The 24,753-nt window shown below is 38.2% G+C and overlaps 3 protein-coding genes across 3 annotated transcripts in view; 2 read left to right on the plus strand and 1 right to left on the minus strand.

Moving 5' to 3' along the window:
• Positions 1-261: 261 nt before the first annotated feature.
• slbp2 (stem-loop binding protein 2) lies at positions 262-6,164 on the minus strand. The gene is made up of 9 exons (XM_062048834.1): positions 6,014-6,164; positions 4,554-4,703; positions 4,389-4,469; positions 4,230-4,307; positions 4,015-4,155; positions 1,193-1,363; positions 924-1,074; positions 733-859; positions 262-640 (listed from the first exon to the last, which is right to left on the minus strand). Exons 1-9 carry the CDS (start codon positions 6,064-6,066, stop codon positions 576-578), a joined length of 1,017 nt encoding a protein of 338 aa, XP_061904818.1. The 5' UTR covers positions 6,067-6,164; the 3' UTR covers positions 262-575.
• A 37-nt stretch (positions 6,165-6,201) lies between these two features.
• zmat2 (zinc finger, matrin-type 2) lies at positions 6,202-11,212 on the plus strand. The gene is made up of 6 exons (XM_062048835.1): positions 6,202-6,464; positions 8,614-8,713; positions 8,789-8,912; positions 8,991-9,064; positions 9,151-9,296; positions 10,182-11,212. The coding sequence occupies exons 1-6, from the start codon at positions 6,447-6,449 to the stop codon at positions 10,323-10,325; spliced, it is 606 nt and encodes a 201-aa protein (XP_061904819.1). The 5' UTR covers positions 6,202-6,446; the 3' UTR covers positions 10,326-11,212.
• A 929-nt stretch (positions 11,213-12,141) lies between these two features.
• The window catches only part of lcp2a (lymphocyte cytosolic protein 2a), a 34,934-nt gene continuing 22,322 nt past the window's right edge, over positions 12,142-24,753 (plus strand). The window contains exons 1-16 of the mRNA XM_062046680.1: positions 12,142-12,474; positions 12,598-12,660; positions 12,808-12,854; positions 15,425-15,490; positions 15,659-15,687; positions 18,570-18,604; positions 18,683-18,878; positions 18,943-19,025; positions 20,084-20,132; positions 21,673-21,738; positions 21,848-21,867; positions 22,016-22,035; positions 23,941-24,054; positions 24,128-24,146; positions 24,218-24,233; positions 24,327-24,405. Of these exons, the coding sequence (XP_061902664.1) occupies positions 12,397-12,474; positions 12,598-12,660; positions 12,808-12,854; positions 15,425-15,490; positions 15,659-15,687; positions 18,570-18,604; positions 18,683-18,878; positions 18,943-19,025; positions 20,084-20,132; positions 21,673-21,738; positions 21,848-21,867; positions 22,016-22,035; positions 23,941-24,054; positions 24,128-24,146; positions 24,218-24,233; positions 24,327-24,405 (980 nt within the window). The 5' untranslated portion in view covers positions 12,142-12,396. The remainder of the gene's footprint in view (positions 12,475-12,597; positions 12,661-12,807; positions 12,855-15,424; positions 15,491-15,658; positions 15,688-18,569; positions 18,605-18,682; positions 18,879-18,942; positions 19,026-20,083; positions 20,133-21,672; positions 21,739-21,847; positions 21,868-22,015; positions 22,036-23,940; positions 24,055-24,127; positions 24,147-24,217; positions 24,234-24,326; positions 24,406-24,753) is intronic.

Raw genomic sequence — 24,753 nt, forward strand, 5'->3', positions numbered from 1 at the left:
CTACACAGAGTTCTGTATTTCAGTTAAACATCTTGTCAAAGAGTCTTTGGAGAATCTTTAACAGCACCCTCTAACGAAGTAATACTGTAGTACACTTTTCCCCTGCAGATTGTGCCATTAAAAGTCTCCATAAAAACAGATGCATTTTAAAAACGGACACCCGCAAATAGGTGGGAATGTATCAAGTTTTATGTATCTCAGGTTTTCCTCAGTGCCCCTAGATTAGCCTGCAAAGTGAAAAAAAAGAAAAAAGAAAAAGTATTTCAACACTTTTACATCTTTATTAATTTTACTCAGTTCTGGAAAAAAGTGCAGTGAATTAAGAGTGCAAATGATAGAAACATGCTGAGGTCAGTGCATCAAGGCAACCTCTGTCTGTTGAACACTAGGATGCCTGCAAGAGCAGCTGGGAAATCTCATCTCTCCTCCCTGCCCGCCCAGGACAAAGATCATATCCACCCCCCTTTTATTTTTAAATCCTCAATGTTCTTAAAAAGACAAAATACTGGAAACACACACACAAGATTCAATTCCAGACAACCCATGCATTGTGAGGACACCACAGCGATGGATCATCAATAGGGATTCCATAAGAACTGGTCCGAAACAATCGGAACCTCCTGGTCATCGACAGATAAATCTACATGGAAACAAGGACACTAAAACCAATTCTAACCGGTGATCGGATGGGTCAATTTTGCGTAATCTGTGTGAAAGGGGCGATGGTCCTACCTTCTGCATGGTCAGCGTCCAGCTGGAGGCGGAGCCAGTCATTCACATTGTCATTGGCCAGTTGAATCCTGAAGGAGCAGTTGAGGCCAGGGGGAGAGCGAGGAGGTCGGCGGTTCCTTATGGGTTCCTTGTCGAAAAAAATAAATTGTCAACTTGGATCATTAAAATACATGACTTCCAGCTCACGTTACCGATGATAGCATAACACTCCAGGTGCTGCGCAGCTCTGGAGACATCTCGGCCGACAGGGGAGACACAGAGGAGGCCGCTAGGGTCTCATTCTCTCTCCGTTTTTCTCCATCGTCCCACAAATCAGAGGTCATCGTTGCCAACTGGTTCTGCCTGCAACGATTTAGCAGCCAAAGCTAAAAAAAAAAATATGCGAGGAAAACACAAGGACAACCACAACACAAACTACTGGAAATGTAATTTTTTTTCTCACGTATTGATTGCCACCTACATTTGCTCCACCGGGTCATGCGCATCGGTGGTCTCCTGCAGTGGGTCGCTGCATGGGTCCCACTGGTGCAGCGCTCGTCTCCATAGACGCACTTGCATGTCCCAGGAGCGCCTGCTGTACTTACTGTCCTTGTTGGGGGTGGAAGGGTGGACCGTGGGGTCTCTCAGGTGTCTGGATGAGGGTGGGTTATTATAGTATTAGGGTAGCGAGATATAGAACATTAAAATTTGGCCGACAATGGAGCTTTTAATACCATTGTCACATTGTAATAATGCATGTTGACACATTCTAGCTGTGTCGTGCAAATATGACAAGTGAACGAACGCATCCTCACTGCAATGTAGCGTCCTCGCCAATTTCCCATGACGTGACGAAGCTGCTTCTAATTACTAATAGCCTCCCTGGCAACAAATACTGTATTAGTATTATCACTGAAGAATAGCTAAACATGCTACACTACACGGAAAATACAAACAAGCACAGCTAACTGCTAAGCTAGAGCTTATGCATGTTAACAGGCGGGTGTATCAATACCAACAGTACCGATACCAAGCATATCAGTATATGGTTGATAAGACAGCGATTCGATCGAAGTTTCAAAAAATAATTTGTCAGTTTACAAACTGAGGAAATGAGAGCCAATAGTTTTAGCTTTTGTTTACTTAATTATACATTTTGTATGTAAAAAAAAATTGAATAAGTAAAATGTATATTGTTACACTGCCATCCTGAGTTTGTCGGATTACAGTTGTGATAAAAGAAATCATTTAGTGATCCAGATCATTTTAAGTATGAACATCGGTATGACCAACACTGCGCTTGTGACTACTTGGTATTGAATGGTAACCTGACTCTCGCCAGATCCTTGTAGTTCGCTGAGCTCCACACAAGGATCTGGGACTTCTCAATAGGAAATGTATTTCAGAAGGCAGGGCCTTGTGTAAAAAAAAATAATTTTTTTTTTTTTTAAAAGTACGCGATTGGATAAACCACTTGTCCGTTATCCTGAATGACGTGCTACTTCAACCACTCACATCAAAATCAACCTGTGACGCTGGGAAATCCAAAACAGATAGAGATAACGATAGAGCGAAAAGTTAATAAATGCCTTCAAAACCGTTCTGTTCATCTTTTAAATAATGAATATTCGACAGAGTCGACAAAACAGTTGCAATAGCAGAATCAATGTCAGCACACGACGCAGCGAGGGCTGCGTGCCGCCATTGTTGTTTGAATGAAACAGTCACTGTGGCGCTACGTCACATCTATGAAATCCCACCCGGCGATCCTCGTTGGTTCAGTATTTTTGGTTCAATATTTTTGGTTATTTTGAAGGAGTTTGCACTGCCCTCGAGCGGAGCTCAGCGAACTACAAGGATATGGCGAGAGTCAGGTTAATTAAATGGTAGTATCACCCAAAAACATAAGGTATACAAACAGAAGAATGTGCCATTTAATTTTAACAGACCGAACCATGTTATAACTTAATTGCCATTACCAGTAAATTAGATTTATAATAGTTTTGAGAAACAGATAACTTGAAATGACAATGTCACAGCTTATGTCAGCAGCTAAATTAGGAGCCTTTGTAACTAGTTTTAAAATAGTTCAATTTATATACCAAAAATATAAATTTAGAGCATATAGCCCATCCCTAAAATGGTATATACTGCTTTGACTTGAAATGGGGGAAATAAAAATATGAGTAATGTTTTCTATATTTGTGAAATATTTGGTAGATTTGCTGCTCGAGTACATCATTGATTATATTTAAAGTAGCACTATAACATCAGGGTTTCCCCTAGATTGCCAAGATACCTGTGGCAGTGGGAGCATGGTCACAATGGCGTCATCGTATATTTTGCAGACAGTTTGCTACGATTTTCTTTCAAAAGGCTAAAAAAATGAACATTCATTTAAAAACAGTTAGTATTAACATGCATTTTCATATGATACAGTACTGTTCTGCTACTTTCAGTTGTTGCCGCTTATTGTACTTTGAGAATTTCTCCAAAGACTATTACTGACTATCAAAAACAACTAGCAACAAATCTAGCATTTTTTTCTGGAGTTATAGAATGTGCTTATGATTAGTAACTTAATTTGGTCCCTTGCTGATGTCACACTTGCTTCGCGCTGGTGCTTCAGTTGAACTTTATCACCACTGTCCTCTTAATATTTGCCCATTTTGTAGATAGCTCTCTGCAGGTATATCTGGGATATATTAAAGTTACATCCACATCGCAGACATGCTGACTATGCTCCAATCGCATGAGTCTTGTCTTGGTGATCAGTTATTTTTCTGCGGTAAAATTTTGGTGCATCACTAGTCAATAGTGCACTAACAGGCATAATACATATTTAAACTGTAACGACCTGCTGGTGCTAAAGTTTATATAGGTGTGGATTTGAGCCAATGTTAATTTTTCTCCATGTTTGCAAACACCGTCTGTGCCTGAAAGCGGATTGGCGGAGAATGAGGAAGTAGTGGTGTGTGTCTGAGGAAGCACAGAGACAAAAGTGTTTGCACGGGGAGGCACAAGCTGTTGAAATTGGGCCGTTATAATTGGCAACAAAAGTTAAATGGCGTCGACTGACTTCTTTCGGAGGCCAAAATACATCATATTAATTTAGTTTTCACGTAATAACTTATTTTCAGGTGTGGTGGCTACGATTTTGCCATTGCAGGCCACAACAATCAGTTACATTACGGGTAAACCCTGCTCCTTTAGTTGGTGTCTGACAGGAAGGAAAGCTCTCATTTGTAGCACTTTGTTTTCATGTATTCAGTCCAGTAAGCACGATTATCTTATAGGTCTTACTTTGGCACTTGCTGCAGGTAGTTCTGGTAGCCGATGGTGTTCTTGCCATACAGGATCTGTTTCTTTCTGCGCTTAAGAAGTGCAGCGTTGGTTTCGGTGTTGCTCGAGTCTGGGATGCGAGGGTAGCAGCGACTCAGAGGTCTGGTGAAAGCAAACATGAAGCTTTGGATACAAAATATAATTACATGATGGGGCGGAGAGAACTAAAATGACACCTCTTCTCCACATCATCTGTTCCTACTGCGATGCTGCGAGTGGACACTTTGAGGATGCAACGCTCCAAGATTGACTGCCTGGCCAAAAAAAATAAAAAATACATATATTGTTTGAAAAGTTACAAAGCTGCAGTCCTAAAGATTAGAAATAATTTTGACCTGTGTGGTTTGTTGATTGCAGCTCGCTCTCCTCCTCGCGGACCTATTCTTCCTGGAGACATCAGGGTCGGAGAAGCGTTACTGTAATCAGGGCAGACAACTGTTTGCAAACAGTGCATCAGCTAAAAACATCCTCTAATTGTAGTTAGAATAGTCATGGCTAACCTGACCAGGCTGTCATAGACATAACTGCAGCCAGGGAGGAGCCAAGGCTCTGGGGTCGAGCATCCAGCAGCAGCCAGAAGTGGTTCAGGGAGACCATTCCACATGGCCGTCGACCAGCCCTTGCTGCATGGCCGTGGGCTGAAACAGAAACTATAAGAGCACAATTCCAATTAAAATCCAGCAGTCCATATAAACATTCAGTGTTTCCCATAAACTGCCAAGATACCTGTGGCGGTGGGGGCGTGGCTATGGGCGTGGTCACCATGGCATCATAGAGTAATTTGCATAATTTACTACAATATGATTTTCTCTAAAAAGGCTCAAAAAATGTATACTTACTAATTAATAATAACAGTTTTGTTTTAAACGTCCATCCATCCATTTTACAATATAATTACAACACTATGTACATATTTATATACAGATTTGAACAATAAGTTATTCACTGAAATATATTTATTAATTGTGGTTCTTACAAAAAATATATCTTATAAAATATAAAAGCTAAAATGTCTCTTAAATCTCTGCCCCTTTAATTAGTGCATACTAAATAATTTAACTTTAGCCTACTACTACAACCATATTATTTACCAGCAACATAAAGTGAAACAGATGCAGAGGTGTCCTGCCACAGTCAGTAACAAATAAACAGAAAACAGTAGTGGTCAAATACAAATAAGGCAACAAGAGAAGTATCCTACACTTCTCTTTTGTAAAGTAAATCTGAACAGCCTATATGGGCATCTACATCAACTATATGATTTGCCTGAGAAGCTGGACAGGACTAAAAAAAAAAAAAAAAAGTTTCTATTTTTAAATTAAAAAAAAATTCTTTGTGGCGGACGTAATTCTTTCGTGGCAGGCCGCCACAAATAAATGAATGTGTGGGAAACACTGACATTTGAGAATATACAACTACAAAATGGAAACCTTTAAAATAGTAACAATCTGCAGTTTTCAGAGAAAAGTAAAATGAAGTCATGATTTTGCAAACAACTACACTTTAGTTATCAAACCAATCCTAACATGCACCATTATGTAGAGACCAACCATAGACAACATTTTATCACTATGGTGTCTTTATGAAATCCACTACATTCTCCCACAAATCCTTGCAACATATGTACCAGATACTTAAAGTCGCTGAACTTCCTATTGAATTTCATAATAAAAAGATAAGGCCGGAAGCTACCGTTGTCATGACATTTTCGCTGTGAAATGCCCTTCCAGCTGGCGCACTATCATAACTGCAAATACACACCTATAAAATTACCGAACAAAACCTTATTAAACACAGCGATTCAAGTGATACACTAAGTACAGCTCTAAATTAATAAATAAATAAGAATGACCGGAAGTTATACTCGAGGTCCCAAAATATTTACTTTGTTACGATAGTGCGGGTACATTTCGCCTCTCCTATCGGCACTAATCAAGCATTCACGCCGACGTCGACCTACCTGGAAGAAAGCAATGGGCTCCGGGCTGCAGTTTCCACTCCGCTACCTGACATGTTGACAACTTTGAAATTGGCGCTTACGACTCAAGCGAACAGACGCCATTTTCATATTTAACAGTTCCTTTAATGAGACGCACCTGTAGGGGGAGTGGCCTATTTTGGGTATAATTACTAACTAATAATGAAGTTTGATCCATTAGCTAAAGGGCTTCACTATGTGTTGGAACTGTTTTCCTCGTAAAATATCCAGTTAACATTAACACGGATTAAGTATATTAATTTGACCTAATCATCGGTATACTATTGTTTAATGTTAACCTTCCATTTTGTCGCCGCAGCCGTACACATGCACTTCTTCTCCCATACACCAGGCAGCGCTGTCACATTAAGAGTTTACAACCAGACTCCTCCAAAGCGGAAACTGTCACACCAACATGGCGTCTGGCAGCGGGGTGAGTGTTTTTATTCGGTTTCGGACCTAAACCGTGTTTTCAAAACACTGTTGTCTTGCTGCTGACGAAGCTTGTACCTTAGAATATGAAGTTATTAGTTTTGTTTTATTTCTCTTTTTTTTAATTGATATTTTTGTTGCCAAAAGCGATATGTTGGCAATAAAAGAGCGTTAACCCTGCAGACAAAACAAATACTCTTAAGGTTGATTACTGCTAAATAGCGAAAACAAAGTTTTTACAAGTTAGAGCTGTAATTAGTCACTGTACCCTCATGCATAGGCCAGATTGTTACTAAAATTACTTTTTGTTTTTTTTTGAAAATGGGACATGTGTTGGTGGTGGTGGATTGCCGTAAAATGTATCCCATTGGGTTGAGTTTTTTCTTGCCCTGATGTGGGATCTGAGCCGTGGATGTCGTTGTGGCTTGTGCAGCCCTTTAAGACACTTGTGATTAAGGGCTATATAAATAAAGTTTGATTGATAGTTGCACGTGAAATTATCTAAAATAATGTGTGCAATGATCAGCTTTTCATGTTTCAAGATACGGATGTAACAATATCAACAATTTAGGGTACGATATCGTCACGGTATTAAGGCCACTGTACCGTATTATTGTGGTATTGTAAAAAATAAAGGCTTGGTAAAATACCATAGTGGTTAAAATTATGTGGAGATGTTAAAGATAGACTTAGACAAACTTTATTGATCCACAAGAGAAATTGTTTGACACACAGTAGCTTAATTGTAAGATGTATCATGTTGTATGCTTGCATGTTCGAAATAAACTCAAACTCAAAATGATAACAATCTCGGGAGCTACTGTGATCTGATGCCACTCTTTCAGGCGCACCTCAAAACCATGTGGTCTACATAGAACAAGGTAAAATGTCCTCATACAGCCACAAAAGTCAAACGCAACGAAAAACCATAAATTAGAAAAAAAAAATGTAGAAATTATACATATTGTGCATATAGGACTGCACTATGCATAAAAAAACGACAAAACAAAAACCCTACGTTAACACCCGCATACACTGCGGCGGCCCAAGCGATGCTTCACATTGTTGTCCGCTGGCCGGCTAGAGGATAGAGGAATCCGACTACGTCCTAAGCTGCCTACCGGCCAACGTCGGGTTGTCACAGATGAACGAGAGTCCGTCCAGGGAGACCAAAGTGTCCGACACATGCTCATCCAGCCAGGACCATGAGAAGCCTCCCATCCCGCTGAAGAGAGATCAAAATTCCCCTATACCCACCTCCGGCAAACACAGCCCTGACGCTCAACAATACCTCCGCAGCCCTGTTCCCTCCACCGCATCTCCACTGGCATTTTCAGGTCTCTCCATGCGGACTTCCGTGAGAAGAGTGGTCTCTGTGGCAAACAACCGAGCCAATGCACCATAAACACCCATAGTGTAATTGAACAGAAACATAATGATCAAATGATGTATTCTTATATATTACAACAAAATACAAATCAAGGGTTTTTAGGTGCTGACAATGTAAACATGCAGTTTAAAAAGTGTAAAACCATGTACATTTTAGTTTAACTTTTAACATCCTAAAAAGCATCGTCCTCTGCAATTGACATTTTTGTAATTGTTAGTAGAATGCTGATTCCCAGGAGGTTAACTGACAGTTTAACTTTTAATAATTTTAAAATACCTGTCAAATCTATGTTTTGCCTCACTGGCTTTTTGGTTTTACATCTAGGATGTTTTCTGGGTAAATGTTCATCAAGTGGCCAACTACTTGTTTTCCTTGTTGTAGATGTTGCTCATGAGGATTTATGCTAAACCAAAATAACTCCTTGTCTACTCATTCATTGGACTGACGGCAGACTCAAACATAATGTTTTCTCCTTTACTGTTTTTGTGTTCATCATAAAACCAAAATGTTTCCATACTTTGCAGGAGGTTATCCTCTCTGCTCGCCCGCACTGCGCAAAGGATTATGGGGGATATAGTTTACTTTTCAGCCCAGCCCATTTATTAGCAGCATAAAAAAGTACATTTGATGGGAGTACTCCAAGTTCTTGTTTGATATCGTCACATACCAGGGCATTATTGCTAGCATTTTGAAACCGAAATACGACTATATTTACAATACTGTTACATTCCTAGTAACAATGTTTATTGTTCTCTTCCAGTCAGGTAAGGGCGACTTCCGTCGGAAGTGGGACAAAGATGAATATGAGAATCTTGCACAGAAACGTATTGCTGAGGAGCGAGAGAAAGATGCGAAAGATGGTGAGCCGAGATATTCTGACATGTGCAAACACTGTTATGTATTTGTATGATTGTTGTACAAACTCTGCCTCTTAGGGAAAGTTGTGCCACCGGTTAAACGTGAGATGCTGCGTCATCGCGACTACAAAGTGGATCTGGAGTCCAAACTTGGGAAGACCATTGTTATCACCAAGACGACCCCACAGGCTGAAATGGGCGGGTAGGAACAGTTTAAATCCTGCTTTTTACATCTTAATATAGCAACAGTGGTACAGACTTCACTTGACACCGTTTTCAGATACTACTGCAACGTGTGTGACTGCGTGGTGAAAGATTCGATCAACTTTCTGGATCACATCAACGGCAAGAAACGTGAGTTTTGATGCATGCACGTTGGGATACTGGGGGAAGATGGGAGTGTGTGTTTTAACTGCTTGAGTGGCCGTGTGTGTGTGCAGATCAGAGGAACCTCGGCATGTCGATGAGGGTAGAGCGCTCATCCCTGGATCAGGTCAAGAAGCGTTTCGAGGTGAACAAGAAGAAGATGGAGGAGAAGCAGAAGGAGTATGACTTTGAGGAGCGCTTGAAGGAGCTGCGAGAAGAGGTCAGGAGAGGAATATTCAGAACATGTGCAGAGTTAATGTTGAATTTATTGTGTACTAGAGGGGACCTTGTTAGTAAGCATATAGCAGTATGACAGGAACAAGTGCTTTCAACACAACACGGAAAGTAGAGTGAGTGCCGTCGTTGCTTTTTACACAGTACCCAGTGAAAGGTTTGAAATATTGCGGAAACTGTGTGTGTTTTCATGCATTTCCTTAAACACAAGCCTGGTTGACACTGCTTGGAAATGCTGCCTTGTCTGCACCTTATTCTGTGCTGCGGTTCTCTATAAACATCACTGAGAAGAAACATTTAAGATGAAGTCCAACCAGCAATTTTGGGGCATATGATTTCCAATCAGAGCTGTAACAGGCGGGACACTGGGTTCCGTATAATAGGCAAGGCGAAGAAATATTGGTTATATGGTTAGAGATTTGATTGGGGACGGCGTGGCGAAGTTGGTAGAGTGGCCGTGCCAGCAATCGGAGGGTTGCTGGTTACTGGGGTTCAATCCCCGCCTTCTACCATCCTAGTCACATCCGTTGTGTCCTTGGGCAAGACACTTCACCCTTGCTCCTGATGGGTGCTGGTAGCGCCTTGCATGGCAGCTCCCTCCATCAGTGTGTGAATGGGTGAATGTGGAAATACTGTCAAAGCGCTTTGAGTACCTTGAAGGTAGAAAAGCGCTATACAAGTATAACCCATTTATTATTTATGTTTGGATACTTTGAGGCGTGCAAAATGGGCTACATGGTGCATCTCACCTAATGGCTCTAACAGTCGCTATGAAGGCCTAAAAATGCCTGATCGAAAACAGGAACTAGTGTAAGTTCGGTTATAGTACAATATACTTTTGATTTGGTAACTGATCAGATGTTCTCCTCAGGAGGACAAGGCAAAAGCGTACAAGAAGGAGAAACAGAAAGAGAGGAAGCGGCGGGCTGAGGACGACGGGGACTTTGAGGAAGACGACGAAATGGCGGCCGTCATGGGCTTCTCCGGGTTTGGCTCGTCTAAGAAGAGTCACTGACACGAAGCCCCGCAAGGCTATAGACGACAGCAGGTCTGGTAATAGCAATGCCGTTTTTTATTGTTTAGCTCCGCCTCCCTACTGTAAGAGGAGGTTAAAGCGCTAAATCAAATGAGACTCGAGACAAAGGACAACCAGTGTGCCACTGCACACATGGTAGCGTTACCTGTCTCCCATTTTGTTCTGACCACATTCAATGTTTTCCGAGGTGGAGCCTCAAAATATGGACTCTTTGTTTGCAGAAGAAAGAAAATAAGACCTACATTTTATGGATTTTTGACAGTTCGAACATTAGTTTTGGCTTAATTAGAATTCATCAAGTCGCAGATTTACGTTTCTAATGTCTGCATAATGCAAAAATAGATCCCCCACATTTATTCTTGTTATCCTGAAAGAACGTTGCTGTATATTGTCATATCATGAGGTTTTCTTCCATTGGAAGCAACCCTTTGATTTTAATTAAACAGTATTTTTGTTTTTAAACAGTTGCTGACTAAATGATCTGAATCAATTATTCATCTCTATATTTATCAGTAATACCTCAGTTTTCGTAGGATTTGGTTTTCAACTAAAATTGTTGCTAACATTATTCCCCGGTTGTCGTATATCATCTGTGTACGGTCAGACAAAGTAGTCTGTTTTCCCACTTTTTATTTGTGCAGAACTAAGTGCCCAAACAAAGAATGACACACGTTGGTACTGAGTTAGCCTGCATAATAACCACCACAGGGCAAAGAAAGTTGCCAGCACTTTGATAAATAAGGTGAGAAACACAATTCAATTAATCGCCGTCTTCAATAAAATGATGTTAAATATTTTTTTATCTTTTCATTTGTCATTTATTTTGTATGTTATTGTTTACTGCATGTGGTTCGATATAAAATGTGTTTTGTGTTCATAGTTTTGGTTATCTGGAGCAGATTCATTGGTTTTGTATTATTTCTTATGGGAAAAAAGGGCTTTTTTGTGGGATTGATTTTTCTGGAACAGAATAAAACTAAAACTGAGGTACTACTACAATGCCAATTTTCAGCTTGGTTTAATATCCAAGCTGATATTTCTTTCTCACCGATGGCGACGCCTGTCTTTTCAATCAGGAACAGTGATGTAAATGTTAACTTCGCACAAAAACAGTAAATCTAGCACTTATTTGCCCGTGCCTTTTACACAGAGACCATTTAATTTCAAACGCAGTTGCTGGTTGTGCCTTAGCTTTTGAACAATGGGCATCAACAAAGCATTGTAATATTTTTCCCCTCATTTGCCTCTAAATGTCAGTCATCTTTCACAGCAAAATCAAAAGTCCCACCCACGACAGTCGAGACAGCGAGGCGGAGCACTGATATACTGAAAACACTTGCGGTCAAATGGGGTAGCAAGATCGTATACTTGGATGTTGTGTTCTTGTTTCCTGTCAATTCAGAATGTGCCTCATCAAGACATAGGAAAGCAAATCTTTAAATTCTACTAAAATAAGTAAAATAGTGAAGTCTTTCAACTGCGCTTTATACGTGGAGCATAACACTCCTCATACCGCAAAGAAAACCAACTGAACAAGCATTTTGGCAACGGAGGCAAGGGTTAACTCCCTCTATGCAAAAAATAATATAAATGATACTTTACTAACAAAATTTAAGACATGTTTGAAGTCACACGACACCCACTTTTGTTGCAGCTCTTCTGCTTTGCGGTAAGAAGGTGGTGCTGGAGGTGGGGGGGTTAAGATGCTGCCTTCGTCTGCCGCCCTTGTCCTCTCACTTCCTCTGAGGAGGGGGGTCGATGGGGGGGGGGGGAGGACGAGAACGAGAGAGACTTTGACAAACACACCCTCAGTGGAGGAGACAGGAAGAGGGAAGGAAGCCATCTTGGTTCCACTTTGACATGTCGGCCTGCACGACTACTTGAAAGCCTGTGATAAGTTTTAGGAAGTACAATCGCTTGTTGACTGTGAAGATTAGCCGTTCCAGAGGGCGGAGCCTGGATGTACAGCTTGGAAACAGGAAGAACTCCCCGAAATATCGTCACATTTTCTGTTGGCGGCGTCTGCTGAGACCTGACTAGGACGTGTGAGATGAGTGGCGGACGAGTGCCAACCAGGTCAGAGGTCATGGAGTGGAGCCCCCAGCAGTTAGCCGACTACCTGAGGAAGGTTAGACTTATTTTTTTTACATCATCAAGAACCTTTTAAATGTACAGTACTTGAACTTGACAGGATGGATTGCATAACAATTATCTATATACATTAAATACTTTGTCTTTGCGTGTATTGCAGATGAACCTGTCTGATTGTGACAGAACCGTGTTGAAGAACTCCATTAATGGAAGCCGATTTGTGGTGAGTTTATTAGTAATAGCAGGTTTTTCTGACCTGATTGAGAACATTGTGCACCCTGCAACATGAAAAAGGAAATAGGAAAGTAAGGCTGCCAGGTTACACAATTATGTACACACACTAACACTTTACTCGGTTTTCTGTCTGCAGAACCTGACTGAGAACGACCTGCAGAAATTCCCCAAACTTCACACACCGTAAGTATTTTTTTAAAAATTCATAGACTTATCTTTTTATGTTTGGCTATCAGAAAAACATTATATGATGCATGTTTTTATTTAGAGCACAATTTGTACACAAGGCAATTGAAAGTGCTTTGCAGAAAATTAAAAGAATTAAAAATAAAGACATAGAATCATAATTCAAATTAAAATAAAAAAATACAACAATCTTAAAAACAATATTAATTAAATACAATAAATCAAATACTGCAGAAAAAATACTTTCAGTCGCCATATTTACAATTAAAAGTGTTTTCAGCTTGGATTTTAACATTGCCAAGGTTGACGCCCGTCTCACATCTTAAGGAAGATGACTTTAGGTTGACTTTAGAAATAATGCTATCGGTTTCCATGATAAAACCTTTATTATCTGTACAAGCAAGGTTTTAATGACCATTTTAGTTTTCTTGCTAGTTTAAGGTTAACTTGTTTAAAAAAAGGTACAATAAAGTAAACATACCCAACTTTAGAAGACCCATCCATCCATTTTCTACTGCTAGTCCTTTTCAGACACCTGACTTAATTGTACTTCCTACACTTTATTGTATTTATTTATTTGTTAGGGACAGTGTATATTAATGAACATCTGCAACAATCAATACAAGTGTAAATATGCCAACTTATAGCACAACTGCCAATTTCTATCTGTTGTCCCCGCCAAGTAATTACATTAAAAGAGACTGACATGCTGCAAGTGATCACAGACTTGATTACATTTTAACCACTTCTTGAGGTTAGTTTTGAATGTTGTGAGTCTCTGATGGTGAGTGGTGGAGAGTTCCAATATTTAGCTGAGAGCCCTGTTTGTCCAAATGTTGTATGTCACTCTATAAGGTGTCTTAGAGCCTCCTCAAGCTGTTGCTTTGGTGCCAATCCCACCAACACACTTGGGTTTAATTTTAAAGGTGCCCTACTTTATTATGAAAACCAACTTTTCTTACCAATGGGTACCTGTTTTTAGGTATTTGGGATCTGCATAAGTCCCAAAAATTTAAAAATCAAACCGTAGAGACAAGGCAGAGATATTTATAAAACAATCTTGCCGAGCTGTTTGGAATTTACCCCATTGGTGACGATTTTGCCATTGGTGACGTCAGTGGATTATCCGTTTATGGTAGAGATTTCCCCAAATTGCAGTCCGACGATGTAGTCAATAAGCTCCTTCTTTTTTGCTATCCTCTTGTTGTGGTGAGACTGGCTCATACATGCATCCTCCTCTGTTGCCATTTGTAATACAAAGTAGTGTAGAGTTCGAAATTATTCTGTCAGTAGACTCGCTATGGAAACAAAGATGGCGGGGAGAAGACGCAGGTGATGTGGAGCCACGTAAATAAGACCGTCCACAAAAGAGATGGTCAGAAAGCGTCTTGAAAACTGTCTGTAAAACATAATCTATGCAAAATTTTGACTAAAGAATCACCATTACATGTTAGGTAAACCACAAGAAAGTGTTTTAAATGTACAATACAATTATAATATAACCCCTTTAAAACAGGACATGCATTTTTAAAAAGAATACAATTATGAAAGTTCAAAAATGTTTTTTTATTTAATCAGTGCAATGATTAAAATGATTACTGTATGTTTGTTATCCAACATTTTGATAGCTTTTTGTAAAATATTAAATTGGTTTGATTGTGGTTCGAGCAGCCAGATACGAAGTTCTTATGCAATATTCAATGTGTAAAAACATTATTAAATGCAAGAAATTTAGTGCAATAAAAGATCTTGTCTAAAATGTTTTAAATTGACCACAAATTTTTGAAATGTCAGTGTTGAGTCCAATGTCAACCCTCGATATTCATATTTACATATTCAAAAACAAAAGCGAGCGCCACACTTTCCAGGAAGACGTGTTTTTTTTGGTTAACATCATACTCACTGTTTTCTTTGCATTTAGTTGCAGACTAGAATATTTTTTGACTTGGGCTAATACTGCTGACACAATTTACGATGCCATTTGATTGTTCTTTGAATATGTAAAGAGAACTGCATCATTTGCACAGATCTGCACATTAACATTCTGACATATTCGGTAGGTCATTTATGTAAATTGAAAATAAAATTGACCCCAAAACGCAGAACACTGCCTTGGGGGACCCCTGTTTGACAGTCAATGTAGTTGGATTTGGTATCAGATAAAATACGCACTGTTTCCTTTAAAATATAATAGGACTGAAACCAAAATGGTGCTTCCTGCGAAAAATTAATACAAGACATTTTGGACAAAAGTATACTGTGATTAACAGTGTCAAAAGCCTGTTATAAAACTAAAAATACAGCACCGACTCATGCATTTTTGTACTTCATAGAATAGCAATGCGGTAAATTCTACTTCCTGCTTCATGCTTATCAAGATACCACCACACTATTACTCTTTGCCATCAAAGAAAATACATTAAAAAATAAATAAATAAATAAATGAAAACACTGTTAGTCCTTTAGATGGCCACTGTATGGACTTCTTACATACACAATGTTGCTGCTGTCACAGGACCAATGGAAGTGTTTTTTTTTTCTTTTCATAAATATGTATGTCTTCACAGGATTATTTCAAAGCTCAGTGCTGACATCAGCAAGAAGGAGGAAAGACGAGGCCTGTTTGGTAAAAAGTGGGTTCCTGTTTTGCTGAGCTATTTTCTTTAAATAAAATGTGACTCTGTTTGAGTTATAAAAGGGAAAAAACACAATGTCAATATTACTACCGGTAATACTGTATAATAATAATGTCAATATTAAATAATTAACATATAAATAACATTTCTTTCTCTCCATCGCAGAACCATGACACCTAGATTTCTTGAACCAGGTGAGTTTTTTTTTGTAGTAATAAAAAGTAGAATGCTGCAGATACGCTTCACGTATGCCCTAGTATAACATTTTTAACACTGCTAATAATAAAACATCTGGCATTACATGACCTCTGTTTAGAGTGATTTTAAAGGTGTTTGGAGTTCCAAATTGTACAACCCTTGGGGTGTTTTACTTTCAAGAATCCACTGTATTTGTAGGTTGCTTTTATAATGTTGTGACATTTCAACTTTATCATACTTAAATTAGTGATGAGCATTCAAACGATTAATCAAAACCCATATTAAATTAGTGATGGGCACTCAAACGATTAAAAAAAGCTAAAATATTAAAAATAAAATTAGTGATGGCCTTTCAAACTATTTTAAAAATTCATAAATAAATAAAAACATTAGTAATGGGTATTTAAACAGTTAGAAAATAAATAAATAAAATACAAAATTAGTGACGGGCATTCAAACGAATACAAAAAGAAGAGATGGGAATTCAAACAAAAAAAAAAAAAGAAAAGTGATGGGCATTCAAACGGAAAAAAATATATAAAAATGTATGTGTGCCACACTTTAAACAAATAGTACATGACTCTAGATTTAAACAATGGTTGAAATTGGGCATAACAACAGTTGGTAGTATAATATTTACCGGCCCTTTGGACAGCTTTCAAAATCTCTCCCTCAAATTTGGAGTTGGTAAATATGATTTTTTTTTCCCCAGGTTTGACGTTATTTTGTGAAGGAAATCCAATATGCCGTGATTGAAAACCCCTCCAATCTAGTTCAAATTGTTGTGAATACATATAAGGGGGCTAGTAATAAAAATATTGTAGGAAAAAATTATAAGTTTTTGTGGTCAAGCAATACAAAAAACAGTGGGATAATGATTTAATGGGGTCCTACTATGCAAAACCAATGTGTATTTGGGATCTGCATAAGTCCTGGAAATTTCTAATCAGAGATATTTATAAAACAATCTTGCCTTCTTTTCTACTTCCTCCTAGCGGTCCGTTTGGAATTTTGTTTAAGTGTGACCATTTGTTCAAGTGTGACGTCAGCGGATTATCCATATATGGTAGACATTTACCCAAACATTCTTCCGTGAGTCAGCCAATTTAAATTTATGTAAAGCTTGCCGTGCTACATGTCGACAATGACAACCAATAAAGGAACATACTCTGTTTGTTGTATTTAATCAGCACAAGCCACGACACAAACTTCCAGCCCCATCTGAAGTAAGAAAGTGCCTTACTTTTTACTTTTCTGATTCGTGGAAATGCACATTAAACTTGGAAGAAGTCTCTTTTTCGTGTGTGAAATGCACTTCGAAGAGTCCTGCTTCAGAAACCTGCAGCAGTAAAAAGATGAATTTTCCAATAAACTACTTTTAATTGCGGGCTCTATGTCCAAAGTGCAGAATGAAAGCAAGAAAGCTAAAAAAAACAACTACAAAATATTATTGCCAGGCGGGGGCGAATGCGCATGGCATGAGAGGCCGTGGTGAGGAGAGGTTCATTTGCATCTAACAATGCCGCCTCTCCAAACAAACAGTTTTAAAAGGGAGAAAAAATGACTTGAAAATAGGTCTGTAAAACAAAATCTATGCAAATTTTGACCAAAGAACCACCATTACATTTTAGGTAGATCACAAAGAAGTGTTATAAATGTACAAAAAAAATTATGATTATGACTCCTTTAAAAGTTGAGGTACCAGAGGATTCCTGGTTAGAGGGTTAGAGGTCTCAAAATTGTACTACTACCTCAAGTACTTGGATAGTTTTTTGTGTCCTTTTTATAACACCTGTGTAAAAATCAAAAATAAATGTTGGCTGTTCAGGAATGTGGATCTGTCTCGGCGGACCAGGTTTATGTATTTTGGTCATGCCCAGATATCATGGAGTTTTGGAAGAGGGTGATACAATTCATGTATTTAGTCTTTGGCATTGACATGGAATTGTCCTTCCTCACTTTGTTTCTTGGTATACAGAAGGAATATGTCAAAATGATGTATATTTATATAGAATAATTTTAGTGGCTGCAAAATAAGCTATTACCAAATGTTGGCTCAAAAAAGATAACCTAATCAATGGCTCTCCTGGTACAAATTGTTCCAAATACCGGTAATAATAATGGAACTCATAACTTTCAGTCAATTCTTTTTGATATTTACTTTGGTTGTTGTTTTGTCTGTCCTAAAAATATCCTCCAAATTTCTTCCTAACACAACACCTGGCATTCACACCAAAGAGGCCAATCTTTGTCTCATCAGACCAGAGAATTTGTTTCTCGTAGTCTGAGTCTTTCAAGTGAATTTTGGCAAACTTTTTACTAAGAAATGGCTTTTGTCTGGCCACTATACGATATAGGCCTGATTGGTGGTTTGCTGCAGAGTTGGTTGTACTTTTGGAAGTTTTTTTTAAATTTTTTATCAAATTTGCTAACTAAAAAATAAAAAAAATTCACATTGTCATGGGCTATTGTCTGTAGAATTTTGAAGACAAAAATGAATTTATTCCATTTTGGATTAAGGCTGTGACGACAAAATGTGGAAAAAGTTAAGTGCTGTAAATACTTTCCGGATGCACTGTAAGTGGGAACATTTTTAATTGTTGTTTTTTTAGTTTAGTCTTTGTTTCATGTTAGCAAGTGGATGAAGCCCAACTTCACATAGCTATCATCACGTCCTCCAGATAACAAATTAATTGAGATTGAATCAACAGCGCCTCTGCTGTTTGCAGCCAAGTAGCGCACTCGAACCCCAATTGCTTGAAGAGGTGATTACTCACACAGAATTCTGAACAGTTAATGAATGATTCTGTCCAGAACCTCATTGTAATTTTAGTGGTTTAGTGCATGTTGCTGACTTTTTTAAGTTCTTCTTCGACAGCAATTGACATTCCTGATTTGAGCGACGATAATTCTGTAAGTCTCGACGAGTTTCCATTTTTCAATAACATTTTGCGGCTGAGAAGTTTGTTTTTGAAATATACCGTCTGTCAGGACAAGGAAGACTTTAATGACTATGAGAGTCCGAACAGCGGCGGGGACGACGGAGGCAGTAGTCAGAGCGATTACGAGATCCCAAACGACGACGTGGACGGAGCCGAGCATTATGAACTTCCTCCCTCAGAACCTGCAAAGGACCTTGCCCATAAGCCGCGCACCGCCCTGACCCCTGGGGAGCCGGAATACATCGGTAAGCGATGGAATTCTATCATAAAGCCGTAATCATTGGTGACGTGAACATGTGACCTTTGCAGATAACAAGGACAAACATGCGCCCTCTAGAGGCCTATGCCCTGCTGTTAGCCCCCGCCCACATGTCACCTCTAACGCAAAACTGGTGAGAACACCTTCTATGAAAAGTCTGCTGTATTTGTCGCAAAGTGGAACTTCATGAATGATTTTCAACACATTTTAACTAAGGATGTGCCAATCGATCGGCAACTGATAGGTATCGACAGATTTTTGTGAAAAAGTATGTGACCAGCCAATGTCAATTTAATGCTTTTTATTGCCGATCCTCTCAGGCTGACAAGCAGCCAGCAGTTTGTTGTGTGGAGCTGCTCCCTTAAAATAATATTAATCAGCTCCATTACGGCAACTGGATTTCTTAGTATCTTAAATATCGTTATTACTTATTCTTACCACTGGAGACGAGGCTAAACATGTTACACACTGACATAAAGCCAAGAGGCATGCTAATAGTTACTAAGTTAAACTAGCCCAAAACAACACCAATTAGTAAGTGCTTAGTAAAGTTTAAGAAGTGTAGAAGGAACCATGTTGCAGGGAGAAAGTAAGCAGATATTAGCAATAAATTAACAAATAGATTATTAAGAGTCTAAATAGAGGATATTATAACAGCAACAGTTGGTGTCAACCATGTCGCATCGGATTGGTCCATAAATTGGTAGTGTCGATATTAGGAGTAGTATCGGTATATGTATGATTTATAGTACCAAAGTGATCAAATCGCTATTTATATTTTCTAAAAAATATTTTGTTTTTGTTAATGTTTACAAACTGAATAATTTACTTTGAGGTCAAAAACCAAAGGGTTTTTTAAATAAGTAGAAGATAGTAGTTTTTCTTTAGTTATTGTGTACTATTTTCTTTTTGATCAAACAATTGTATGTAATAAAATAGAATAATGAACTAGTTTGTGATGATATTGTTAAACTGTCAATAGCACTCACAATAAATACATTGAAAAATGTACAGTTAATACATATGATTGGTATTGATATCGGGTGATCTCACCCATGGATGATTGGTATTGGAATCGGCATCTTGATTGGAACATCTCTAATTTTAGCAGTATTGATTACACTTATTATTTAAATCAGTCAATGAGTCACTCACATTGATTCATAGATCATTTGTTTTGTGTTTGTGCAGCCAGGTATAGATCACGCACTGCACTCGAGTAGACGACCGTCAGAGAAGTGTGAGTAACAAATATGTGTTTCTGTAAGTCTTCCAGTCCTGAACCTCTGTGTACAAAATGGTGAACGTTTGCCCAAACATGACTGTGCTGTTATTTTTTCTGACAAAACACCACATGTTGGCAATGCTTTTAAACCCAACAGTTACATTGCCTTGACATAATGTCACACAGCTCCCTACGAAATTTTTGTACACAACCTTAGGGAACTGATGTGTGTAGAATTTGAGTAAAATTGGTTCTAAAACATGGTTGCCGTCAAACATGGGCACTTGACTAATGATTAAAAAACATTTGTATTTCATGTATGCTAGCTAGCATGTCCTCTAAAGCAGGGTTCCCTCACCTTTTTTCCACCAGGGACTGTTTTCACGGACCGGCTTTCCACGTGTGGCAGATAAAAACAGCAAAAAATTAGCATGAACAATTAACTCACTATAACGCTAAAGTAGTGGGAGCCCTGGGCATGTTTCTTTGCGAAGAGATGGTCCCCAACATGTTGATGGCATATACTGTATACCAGTGTTTCTTAACCATAGGGCTGGTGCCCAGTGTTGGGCCGCGAGCGCCCCCTAGAATGTAATACTGTATATGTGTTTTTCAGCTGTGGTCTGTATAGCCAGAAGTTGTACTCAGTTGTAATACACTTTTCCACCACTTTTGGCAGTAATGACAATATAAAACAAACAAAAAAAGTCTGGCGCTAATGTCATAGAGAAATTTCTTATAATAATTTCTTTAAAATTATGACTAAAGTGGTGAAGCTGTATTTTCATTTGCACTTTAAATGTATTTAAAGTTTAGTTAAGAAACATATTTATTACTAATTTAGTTGATTTATTTTAGCACAACATAATACATATTGTATGTAAATGTATTGTTTATTTGGTTAGTACTTATTTTTCAAATCAGCCTGACCTAAGCCTAAGGTTTATTTGTTAAATTGATAATATAATCTCTGTGATTACCCCATGCTTTTATATCATTTGACAAGGTAGTAAACTATAAGTAGCTTAGATATATTTATTGAATATGATCAAAATCAAGAGTAAGATTACTAATTCAGTGTTAATATTGGAGTGGTCCGCGGGGTCCTCTTTAGTGGAAAAGTTGTGTTCCGAGGTCAAAAAGGTTAAGAGACCCAGCTATATACAATTACCCTGCAGGGCACTGCAGATGGAAATTAGCCTTTGACTACAATCTGGCACATTAACATTTTAGTCCCATGTACTATAACAAAGGAGTTGTAATATACATCTATTAACAAGCTTATTGGTGTGTTTAGTGGGACAGGTGAAAGTTAAGTCAGAGAAAATGTGGTAGTTTATAAATTAATTAATTTTTCTGTGCAGCCCGGTAGCAAATGCGTCATGGACCGGTACCGGTCCCCGGACCGGTGGTTGGGTACCACTGCTCTAAAGGATGTCATTGAGAATGTTACACAAATGTTTTTAGTTCAGACAGTAGGCTGTTTTCTGGTCATTTGACTAAACTTTGCTGTCTAACTCAGTGTCTTTATTATTCTGACATGTTGATGATTTAGTGCTCCCAGAACCACCAAAGATCTTCCGTTGCAAAAAACCGGGACGGAATTCGTCTCCCAATCGAGGTACGAACCCTTCATCAACACGTGATGCGTTCAAGGACCCTATAATACTCGATTTCAGCACTTATGCTTGGTTATTGCAATTAATCTAGACTTAATTCTGTCTTCACAGGTCCCAATGGTGCAGAGAGGGTGAGTGAATTTGTGTTAAATGCTTGCACATAAAAGCACATTATCATGTTTTTTTTTGCCCTTTCTTTTTATATTACCTAATATAGTAATTGCCTATTGTATCAGGAGATTTTTGATGGTTTGTTAATTTTTCTGCCTGTATTTACAGCCAGGCATACCCTCTCGGAGGTAAGCACCCACATACTGTATGCAAAAATAGTAGGGCTGTCAAAAATAACCAGTTAACTCATGTGATTAATGACAAAAAAAATTATCGCAATTTATTTTGACCGTTATTGCTTCTTAAAGGGGAACTGCACTTTTTGGGGGATTTTGCCTTTCATTCTGAAAGACATGACGATGGATTTTTTTTTTTAAATGCATTCTAAATGATAACTAAACCTAAATAAAAGGCCCCTTACAGCAGAGCAAATGGGAGTTCCACTTTTTCGCCAATAAAATCCAATAAATATCCACCAACAATACTCTATTTACATTTCATGACTTGAATATCAACCAAGTATTAGTGATATTGTTATTATTATCGCTAACACAGACAAACTGTTTATAGTGGTGCCATGATCACTACCGTGTGTCCCTATGTCTACATCATCAAGTGGTCTGGTCCTCGCTTCCTTGCTCCCTGTAAGTCTATTGTAGATCCTAAATCATGCATCGCACCTGGACAGGAGAAGTCTGAGTAGGTATTCTGACAAGTTGGTACAATTTGACAGCCATTAAGGACCCGAAAATGGCCAGAACGACACGTAAAAGACGCTAGGTCCTCCTGCCCCCCTTTCTTCATCTAAATGGGAATATATGAACATCCCAGCAGTCGGCATCCTTGTGACAGCAGACCTTGCTGGGTAAGTGATGTTTTATTATGTTTGTTGGTTCTCATGAAGTCTGCGGTGAGTTATAATCCGTGATGAAGGGGGGGAAAAAAGCAAACTTTGTGATGCGTTTTTTAAAATTAATGCGCCGCGTATGCTTAAAATGTTCAAAACACGTAAATATTAAATATTATTATTCATATGGCTGTTAATACATTACATATATACTTACATCATGTATATAAAACCTTAATGGAGGTGTTTGGATGTTTTTTTAAGGGTTTTACAAGCATTTATATTTAGAATGCAAAAAAACCATAAATCGTCATGTCTTTCATAATGATTGTGAATAATAGGCAAAATTCCAAAAAAAGTGCAGATGCCCTTTAACCTTAACCGCGTATTGTTAGATGATCAAGTCAGAGATTAGGTAAATGCATGCAACAATGCAAAGATGAGTGAGGAGACTCCGACTGTAGTAACTAATGAAATTTCACTTCAAGATATACTCAGATAGGACTTTCGATAAAACTGTAAGTTTTGGGCAAATAAATGACGTGCATTCAAGTACAAACAAAAAAAATCCTGTATGACATTGTGACAATAAAATTGCATTTGTGTCCAAATACTGGGGTCTTTTTTTAAGTCAGTTTAAATTATGCAAGCGAGTGATAACCTGTGATTAACCATGATTAACCCAAATTCATTAATATAATTTAGAAAAAATAATAATTTGACAGCACTAACAAAAACACAATCACTAAATGATATACTAATAATGAATATAATTTGGGTTGTCAAACGATTTACATTTTCGGAATAATCAGACGTTTGCTGTGGCTTAATTTAGATTTATCATGATTAAATATTCATGTTAACATAAATATATTTATTCACATTATTGTGGTCCTGTTATTCATTTTGTGTTATTAATGTGATATTTTAAGATGGAAGCCCTTTGGTGACAAGAAAACTCCTTCTTAAAGAGTGTGCACAATACTTGTGGCTCGAATGTTACGTCATCATTTTATTTTTGTACTCCAATTTCCCATCAAGAAGGCCAACGTGTTGTTTAGCATCTATTACTTGTTTGATTCAGCACCCTGTCAGTACCGCAACAACTGCACATTTGTGCTACTTTAAATCTGATTAATATTGTTAATGGATTAATCCGCATTAAAGCGTTACCGTAATTTTGACAGCCCTATATCCAATATAAAAAATAAAAAAAACAAGGTTGACTGTGTGTGTTTTTCTTCAGGCCTCAGGGGGATGTATCAGATCCTCCCACTAGGTCCAAACCTGTTGCTTCTCCTTTTTCCTCCTCTGCCTCCATCGGAAGGAGCAACTCCTCCGTCAGACCTTCTCCCAACCGGTGAGTAACTATCGTTCGTCTCATTTTATTGTATTAATGTAATCCTGTATTTATTCATTTATTTATTATTTAGATTTGACGGAATGAGGGAGGTAAGATTTTTTTTAATAGTTTAAATGTTTATCAGGACCAGTACAAGCTTTTTATTATCTTTTCCCTCCAGCAAGCAAACATTGATGGTAAGAAGTCGTCTTTTCCATTCAATCCAACCAAGCTAGTTGATTTTATTTAAAAATATATATATATAAACAATATTTTATATGTTCTTCCAGTACCAAAGCACAACATGTTTCCAATCCTTCATAAAAATGTGGCCTCCCGCCCTGCACTGCCTAGCCGCTGCGAACAAAGGTAGAAAGTCAGATCTCAAGAACATGGCCATGCTTTAATTAAAGGGGAACTGCACTTTTTTTTTTAAAATTTTGCTTATCATTCACACAGTCCTTATGGAAGACAAGAAAGCATGAGTCTTGTTTTGTATTTTTAAGGGTTTTGAAGACAAAAACAAAACGTTTGCAAGATGCGGCTAATGGGAGTCACCATTGTAGCCTTCAAAGCCCTCTAAAACATCTTTAAAACATGCCATCAATGTTTTACATACACACTGCAAGTCTATATGTAATGAAATAACAGACATGTTCATAACAATATGTAATATGTAAAATATTTACCGTATTTTGGTAATTTTATGACTTGGTC

Source organism: Entelurus aequoreus, linkage group LG05 (genome assembly GCF_033978785.1).
Source record: "Entelurus aequoreus isolate RoL-2023_Sb linkage group LG05, RoL_Eaeq_v1.1, whole genome shotgun sequence".
Taxonomy (NCBI): Eukaryota; Metazoa; Chordata; class Actinopteri; order Syngnathiformes; family Syngnathidae; genus Entelurus; species Entelurus aequoreus.